The following is a 9,359-nucleotide window of genomic DNA, read 5'->3' on the forward strand; positions in this document are numbered from 1 at the left end:
TGCAGATTCTGCAGACCAGACCTTTCCGTCCGGGACTCCTCCTCTCCACACGGTGGATGGCACAAGCACACGGGCACACACACGTGCCGGGCGCACACACTCGACGCACGGCCCACCGCACGCAAGCAAACCTGCACTCGCATGCACGCGCACACACACTCACGCAGACACACTGCCCGGTCTGTAAGTGTGTTCATCGTTTTGCCCACCCGCCTCACCTGGTTCATCACCGGGATTGCTGGTGCTTCCCCGTCATTGGAGATGGGGCCGTGTCCCCACCAGGCCTTGACCCCTCAAATCCCTCTTGCTGCTCAGGCAGTATCCCCAGCTTCCCAGAATCCCGAGGTGATGCTCGTTTTTCCCACCAGGCCCCTCAACTCCCCACTCACACATAACCCACTCATGAGCCAGGCCCTGGGGTAGCACAGACGGGATAAGCTAGTGCTTCTATGAGAGTGGGGTTGGTGGTGGGTTACTGTGACCATACCTTAATCCAGAGTGAGTGGCTGTGGTGGAATTTCAGGTCCAGTAGAGCTGGGGGAGCTCTTTCAGCAGCCTCTCCCAAACCCATTTATTGAGTAATTCATCTTTCCCCTCCCCAATCTGAAATGCCATCATTATACTTAGGACTGTCTCTGGACTCCCAGATGTTCCATTGATGCTTATTCTGCATTGGACAGAGGCAATTTTCCTCATGTAGAGATAACAATAGAACTTTCTGTGGGGTGGGAGCCTTTTGCAGCACTTTCCCTGTGTAAGAGAAAAACTTCCTGCTACCCTCTTAGGTTCTGTGGCTGGCCTGAGAATTAATGGACATGACACAGATTAACAGGAAAACAGCATGCAAATGTATTTAACATTTTGAAGTGTACACAGGAGACTTCAGTAGAAAAATGAAGACCCAAAGAAGCCATTGGGTCCCAAAGCTGATATATCTTTTTATATAAAGAACAAATACGTGTATGGGAATGTGATAAAATAAAGCAGTTAGGGGTAGTAAGTTGTGGGGCAGTGACTAGGAAATATGCTGGGGAAACTAATAGACGATAAGTGTTCTTTTAGCAGGTTTGTTTGTACAGATTCATTTTGGCATCAACCCTCCCAATCTCTGGTGACAAGAATGTTCTCTTGGTGGTGAAGGGAGGGCACCTGTCCCGTGGTAAATTTTATGTCCTGTTTTTAGGTAAAAATGGGAGGGCAGAGAGCCCTTCCGACACCAGCTGCTTCTCAAGTGCATTCAGCTCAAAGTAATCAACATATCAAAGCAGCATATTTGGGGGAGACAGTTCTGAACCCTTTCACCTGGAAGGGAGTGTCTCTAGCCCCAGGGAAGGGAGAGAGGCTCACCTGCCTAGGGAGTTGGGATGAGGAACTGGACATTCAGCCAGTACCCTCCCCACTGTCCCCAGAGAGCTCCTTGGGTTCTTACCTGGGGCGCTGGAGGCATTCACAGCTGCTTGTGGCTGATTGGGGAAGGTCTGTCCATCTCTGGGTTGCTTTTCTTTTCTTTTAATTAATAGACTTTATGTTTCTGGAGCAGTCTTAGATTTACATAAAATTGAGTAGATAGTACAGAGTTCCCATATATCCTCTCTCTTCTTTGGTTACATCTTTTCCTATTATTAACATCTTACATTAGGGTGATACTTTGTTCAAACTGATGAACTAATATTGATAGACTATTATTAACTGAACTCTATGATTCATATTAGAGCCCACTCTTTGTGTTGTACACTCTGTGGATTTTGCACAATGTTGTATATCCACCATTACAGTGTCACGCAGAATAGTCTCACTGTCCTCTGTGCTCCGTCAATCCTTCCCCCCCCACCCAGAACCTTAGGCAATCACTGATCTATTTACTGTTGCTATAGTTTTGCCTTTTTCAGAATGTTACATAGTTGGAATCATACAGTATGTAGCCTTTTCAGACTGGCCTCTTAGACTAAGCAATATGTATTTAAAGTCTTTTCATGGTGTGTTGGCTCATTTCTTTTTAGCGATGAATAATGTTCCATTGTCTGGATGTACATTCCCTTATCCATTCACCTATTGAAAGACATTTTGGTTACTTTTAGTTTTTGGCAATTATGAATAAAGCTGCTATAAACATTAATATGCAGGATTTTGTGTGGACGTAAGTTTTCATATCGGTTGGGTAAATATCTAGGAGTGTGATTGCCAGATCATATGGTAAGATTATATTTAGCTTTGTAAGAAACTGCCAAACTGTCTTCCAAAGTGGCTGAACTGTTTCGCATTTCCACCAGCATAAGAGTTTCTGTTGCTCCAGATTCTCGCCAGCATTTGGAATTTTTCAGTTTAGTTTTTTAGATTTTAGCCATTTTGTTGTTGTTTTCTTTTTTTAAAGGTTTTTATTACTATACGAAGTATGATCAATACGGTGAATGTTTAAATTAAAAAAATGTATTACAGTAAAAGACACATTGCCATTATTCTCCCTGAAAATACTCCCCCTCCCTTCAAACACACTTATCGCATCGTTCCTGCCACTTTCTGAAGCAGTTCCGAAAGCCCTCTTTCGTGAGTGTCTTTAGTTGCACTGTCATGGCTGCCTCGATGCCCTGAATTGATTCAAAACGTTTACCTTTCGTGGTTGTTTTGACTTCGGGGAAGAACCAGAAGTCACACGGTGCCAGATTTGGTGACTAAGGTGGATGAGGACACACCGTCATGTTTTTATTTGACAGAAATTGCTGTACCAGAAGCGATGTGTGACATGGAGCCTTTCCGTTGTGATCACAAAATACGATGTATGCTGCTGCCGAGTGCCATCCAATGGAAAGGCAGGATCTTCGATACGGGAAGCGGTGCATGGAACTTTAGAAACAGTGTGTGACACGTTTCAACTTGTTCGAGACAGTCATGTATGAGCTACGGTTGAGAGAAGGTGTGTTTTAAAGTGTGATATAAATCATCCTCCATCATGACAATGCTCTGTGTCACACATCACTTCTGATACATCAATTTCTGTCAAATAAAAACATTATGCTGGGCCAGGGGGCCTGCGCACCGTGCTCGCCTTCCTTTCCCCAACTCGTCTCAGAAAGACCCGCCCCGGGGTGCGTCGCTCGCACGGGAAGCAAGCGGAAGAAGATGGCGCTCACCAGCTTTTTACCTGCACCTACTCAGCTATCTCAGGACCAGCTTGAGGCTGAAGAAAAGGCAAGATCCCAGAGATCACGACAGACCTCGCTGGTCTCCTCCCGGAGAGAACCTCCGCCATACGGATACCGGAAAGGCTGGATACCTCGCTTATTAGAGGATTTTGGAGATGGAGGTGCTTTTCCAGAGATCCATGTGGCCCAGTATCCACTGGATATGGGACGAAAGAAAAAAATGTCAAATGCCCTTGCCATTCAGGTGGATGCTGAAGGAAAAATCAAATATGATGCAATTGCTCGACAAGGACAGTCAAAAGACAAGGTCATTTATAGCAAGTACACTGACCTGGTTCCCAAGGAAGTCATGAATGCAGATGACCCAGACCTGCAAAGACCTGATGAAGAAGCTATTAAAGAGATAACAGAAAAGACAAGGGTAGCCTTAGAAAAATCTGTGTCACAGAAGGTTGCTGCAGCCATGCCAGTTCGAGCAGCTGATAAACTGGCTCCTGCTCAGTATATCCGATATACACCGTCTCAACAAGGAGTGGCTTTCAACTCTGGAGCAAAACAGAGGGTTATTCGGATGGTGGAAATGCAGAAAGATCCAATGGAGCCTCCCAGGTTCAAGATTAATAAGAAAATACCCCGAGGACCACCTTCTCCTCCTGCACCTGTCATGCATTCTCCTAGCCGAAAGATGACTGTGAAGGAACAACAAGAGTGGAAGATTCCTCCTTGTATTTCAAACTGGAAAAATGCAAAGGGTTATACAATTCCATTAGACAAACGTCTGGCTGCTGATGGAAGAGGACTGCAGACAGTTCACATCAATGAAAATTTTGCCAAACTGGCTGAAGCCCTCTACATTGCTGATCGGAAGGCTCGTGAAGCTGTGGAAATGCGTGCTCAAGTAGAGAGAAAGATGGCTCAAAAGGAAAAGGAGAAGCATGAAGAGAAACTTAGAGAAATGGCTCAGAAAGCCAGGGAAAGAAGAGCTGGAATCAAAACCCATGTGGAAAAAGAGGATGGGGAGGCACGTGAGAGGGATGAAATCCGGCATGACAGGCGAAAAGAGAGACAGCATGACAGGAATCTTTCCAGGGCAGCTCCTGATAAGAGGTCAAAACTACAGAGAAATGAAAATCGAGATATCAGTGAGGTGATTGCTCTTGGTGTGCCCAATCCTCGGACTTCCAATGAAGTTCAGTATGATCAGAGGCTCTTCAACCAATCCAAGGGTATGGACAGTGGTTTTGCAGGTGGAGAAGATGAAATTTACAATGTTTATGATCAAGCCTGGAGAGGTGGTAAAGACATGGCCCAGAATATTTACAGGCCCAGTAAAAATCTGGACAAGGACATGTATGGTGATGACCTAGAAGCCAGAATAAAGACCAACAGATTTGTTCCCGATAAGGAGTTTTCTGGTTCAGACCATAGGCAAAGAGGTCGGGAAGGACCAGTTCAGTTTGAGGAAGATCCTTTTGGTTTGGACAAGTTTTTGGAAGAAGCCAAACAGCACGGTGGCTCTAAAAGACCCTCAGATAGCAGCCGCCCCAAGGAACATGAGCATGAAGGCAAGAAGAGGAGGAAGGAGTAGACATTTCTCTCTTCAAAGTGAATGGACTATTATCCATAACCCTAATGACGCAGGTCATGTGGGGGAACACTTTCTAAATGGCCAGGATAAAAACCAAATCTGGGTGTCAGACCCCAGTGCAACTTTTTCTTATGGGAGAAAGGGGGGGATGGATCATTCTACTTTGAACTATTTAGTTTTTTTTAAAGAGTGGGTTGTGTTTGTGCTTCTCCCACCTCTTGGCATTTATAGAACATACTACCCACACATGAAATTAAGACCACTTCCTTTTGTGTGGTTTTAGTAATTTGGGGTTAAGACTTTGTGTAAGAATGACTGTTTATGGATGAAGTTACCCCAAACACAGTGAGAAGGATGTTCACGTATTAGAACTGTCCTGCCAAGCGATGTTTTCCCCTACTGTGTTCTGTTTCAATTTGAGGTGGGGAGAGGAAGCTCTTGCTTGATGCAACTATTTGTTTCAAATAAAACCATTTAGACAAAAAAAAAAAAAAAAAAAAAAAAACATTATTCTGTGTCCTCATTCACCTTATTCATCAGATCTGGCACCACGTGACTTCTGACTCTTCCCCAAAGTTAAAATGATTCAGGACATAGAGGTAGTCAAGACAGAACAACTGAAGACACTCGTGAAAGAGGACTTCCAGAATTGCTTCAGAAAGTGGCAAGAATGAGGGGATAAGTGTGTTCGAAGTGGGGGTGGGGGGTATTTTGAGGGGGATTAATGGCAATGTGTCTTTTACTGTAATACACTTTTATAATTTAAACATTCACCGTATTGTTTGATAATACCTCATATAGCTAACATATATTAATTTCAGGTGTACACCATAGTTATTCAACATTTATTTACCTAAAGAAGTGATCACCATGATAAGCCCAGCCACCATCTGACACCATACTGCCCTATCACAATATTATTGGCTATTTTCCTTATGCTGTACGTTACATCCCCAAGACTTACTTGTTTTCTACCTGGAAATGTGAACCTCTTATTCCCCTTCATCTACCCCCCCCCACTGCTTTTTAATTTTTCAATTACAGTTGACCTCACTGTTGTTTTAATTTGCAATTCCCTCATATATGTGATGTTGGCCATCTTTTCATTTGCTCATTTGCCATCTGTATGTCATCTTTGGTGTTTGGCCTGTTTCCATCTATTGCCCATTTTTAAACTGGGTAGTTTGTTTTCTTATTGCTGAGTTGTAAGAGTTCTTTGCATATTTTGGATACAAGTTCCTTATCAGATATGTATTTGGCCAATACTTTCTCCCCATCTGTGGCTTGTCTTTTCATTCTCTTGATGGAGTGCTGCTTTAAGAAATCCATTGTTTCCACCACCTACGCCTCACCTTCTAACACAGCTTCTATCAGCATAAGAAGGCGGAGGATACATCGATCTCCACATCCCTGATTCGCTGCCCTCCTCTCAGTGGATTTGAACTTGGGCAGGGGTAAAGGGTACATATATTAAGCCCCTAAAACTCTAACACCTACTACCTCAAGTGTTGTAATGACAATCAAATGGTTTAGTCTTTATAAAGCCCTTGGAACAGGGCCTGGAACACATTAAGTGGCCAATTACCTTAGATAATTATAACAATAAGCATTACATCTTTTAATAGCTTAATGGAGTCAATCCTTCCTCATTACTCTTCCTTCTCAGAATTTTCCTGGTTATTTTCATACGTTTACTCTCCTAGATGAGTCATTTGATTAATTTTTTAAATATCCTATTTGGATTTTATTAAATGATGAGTGATTTAGAAAAAAGCAGACATTTTAAGGATGTTGGATTTCTTATCCAAGAATAAAGCCTGTCTTTTTATGTAAGTCTTGCTTTTTGCACCTTTTTCTCACATAGAACTTAGGCAATCCTTGCTAAATTTATTTTTTAGCATTTACTTTTTTTTCTTAAATGCTATTATAAATAAGGTCTTTTCTTCAGAGACATATTCTAATTGATTACTATATATCTATATGTAGACAATTGATTTTTTTAAAAAAACAACTTTTATTTATTTAAGTGTGTTTTTCCAGGACCCATCAGCTCCCAGTCAAGTAGTTGTTTCAGTCTAGTTGTGGAGGGCGCAGCTCACAGTGGCCCATGTGGGAATCGAACCGGCAACCTTGTTGTTAAGAGCACCGCGCTCTAACCAACTGAGCTAACCGGTCTCCCTGGCAATTGATTTTTTAATAGACTTTGTTTTTCTGGAGCAGTTTTAGGCTCACAACAAAACTGAGCAAAAGGTATGGAGATTTCCCTTATGCCCTCTGCACCCCAACATGCACCACCTCCCCCATTATCAATCAATGTCTCCCACAGAAGGGCATTCGTTACAATGGATGAGCCTACATTGACACACCATTGTCACCCAAAGTCCATTAGGGTCACTCTTGGTGCTGTACATCCTTATAGGTTTGGACAAATGTATGATGACATGTATCTACCTTTATAATACCACACAGGCTAGTTTCACTTGATTTTTAAATACTAATTTTTTTCTAACCTCCTTAAAGTTTCTAATAGATTCTCTTAGCTTCTCTAGGTAATAATCTAGAAACAGTGGAATTTTTCCCTCCGCATTTCTAGCACTTACTCCTCTTATTTGTGTGTCCTGTCTATTTGCATGGGTTAGTTCCCCCACAGCAGCGTTAAGTAGTAGGGGGGACAGGAAGTCCTTGTCTTATTCCAGAAGTTAATGGGAATGCATCTAGTATCTCACCAGTGAATATAATGCTGGCTTTGGTGTCATATATTTATATGTTTTTATCATGTGAAAGCATTGAAATCTATTCCTATTTTAGTAAACTCTTTTTAAAATTAGGAATGGATGTTGGATTTTTATTAAATACCTCCTTAGCGTCTATGAGATATCCATTTGGTGTTTCTCCGACAGTCATTACATCGGGTGAAAGATAGGTTCTCTGCAATTCAGGAAATGGGGCTCAGAGAGGTCAACTCGCTTGGCCAGGGTCACGCAGTGGGCAGGTGGCAAAGCTAGGGTCTCTTTCTTTGAGCCCATGCTCTTTGTCCCTGCCCCCCTGCTGCCCGCTCTGGATGCTTGTGACCTTGCAGCTCCTGGGATACCCCTGAGCCCCTGGTCCCCATGCTCCCATTCTCATACAGGAGAAGCTGGCTCAACTCAGCAGCCACCCATGAACACAGCTTAAAGCCCTAGGAGACAGGCTTGGGTGAATGGGAGGTATTGGGCAGGCCCAGGTTCACTGACCTAGGAAAGAAGAAGAAAAAGACATTTTCCCTCCCTTCTTGATGAAAGAGGGAGGAGTGTGTGTCTGCATCTAGGCAGAGGCATGGTTTCAGGGGGGCAGATTTAAAGTGAGCACAGAGACGGCAGTTTTTGGTGGATATCTCATCTGGGTTCAGATGAGAAGCCTCGGGCTTTGATTCCAGTTCATCCTCGTCATCCTAGGCCCCTGCCCCTGCTTGCTGTGTGCTGCCCTGAGGCTCAGAGACCCATGAGGAGGAGCCTCAGGGGTCTGGGCTGGCACAAGAGGCAGGCAATAGGGGAGGGGCTGGCTCACTCTGCTTTCCGCGCTGGGTGCCACCTCCATGGCCCCCACGTGGAACAGCTGAGCCTGGAGGTGTCACAGTCCCAGCAGGACCAGCACTTACTATTGAGACCGCCCAAGGCTGCATGTTTTGTATGCATTGTCTCACTTTAATTTACTTATTGTAATTAAATCCTCAGAGTAATCCTAGCTGGAAGAATACAATCTTCTCAGTGTTGAGTGCTTTACACACCATCTCATTCACCCCATTTTATAGATGAGGAGATTGAGGTCAAGGGAGGGAAAATAACTTACCCAGAGTTTTTTTGGGAGGTGGCAGGGGTGGCAGTCAGAGCCAGTGTCCCCGCCTTTGACTGCAATGTTAGTTTTTCAGCCTTCTCTAGATTTTCTGAGACCTGCAAGGTCACCATGTGGCTTTGTCATCCTGTCCCCAGTTTGCCATGCCAGTGAAAATAAACAGTTTGGGGGGTGGGGGTACCTCCAATTAGCTGAGGTCCTCCTGGGATTGAACCCCATTTTACATGTAACAAAACTGAGGACTCAAGTTTACCTGCCATAGGTCCTTGAGCAGGAGGGTGGTGGAGGCCAGAATCAGATGCGGTAGCTTGACTCTGCTCCACGTGCTGACTTGGTCCCCATCTGAGAAGTAAGGACAACACTGGTTTCCTTTTTCCTTTTTCAGTGTTTTCGCCCGTTCTCAGATTATCCACCTGGGGGCACTGGATAACAAGGCTGTGACGTGAGCTTTGCAGAGAGATCTCTGACAAGGCTGGCCTAGGATGTCTTCCCTCCCTCGCTTGGTTCCTTCCCAATGCCACTCACCCACACCTCCCCCATGCCCACTCAGGAGCCTGGGCAGACCCCCAGGTGCCATCATTGGCTCACTCTCCTCGAGCCTGAATGTAGGAGGTCAGGCCTGTGCTGACCAAGGTCGCACATCTGGCTGAGATCGGATCCTGGAGGCTGGCGTTCTGGCCTTGCTGGCCTCTCACCTGGCCAGCCGGGCCCTCAGCCATGCCCCTCGCCCCTTCCAGCTCCAGAATTCCTCCTTTCCTTTCTCCATCTTTGCTCTAAAGTCAGGAGCCCAGATAGGTAAG

At 44.6% G+C, this 9,359-nt stretch overlaps 1 protein-coding gene across 1 annotated transcript; it reads left to right on the top strand.

Annotated features, from left to right (window-relative positions):
- Window positions 1–966: 966 nt before the first annotated feature.
- On the top strand, window positions 967–5,202 carry LOC308502347 (SNW domain-containing protein 1-like). Its single transcript, XM_081059976.1, has one exon. The coding sequence runs from the start codon at window positions 3,010–3,012 to the stop codon at window positions 4,726–4,728; it is 1,719 nt and encodes a 572-aa protein (XP_080916102.1). The 5' UTR covers window positions 967–3,009; the 3' UTR covers window positions 4,729–5,202.
- Window positions 5,203–9,359: the final 4,157 nt, after the last annotated feature.

Source organism: Rhinolophus hipposideros (genome assembly GCF_964194185.1).
Source record: "Rhinolophus hipposideros genome assembly, chromosome: 9".
NCBI lineage: Eukaryota > Metazoa > Chordata > Mammalia > Chiroptera > Rhinolophidae > Rhinolophus > Rhinolophus hipposideros.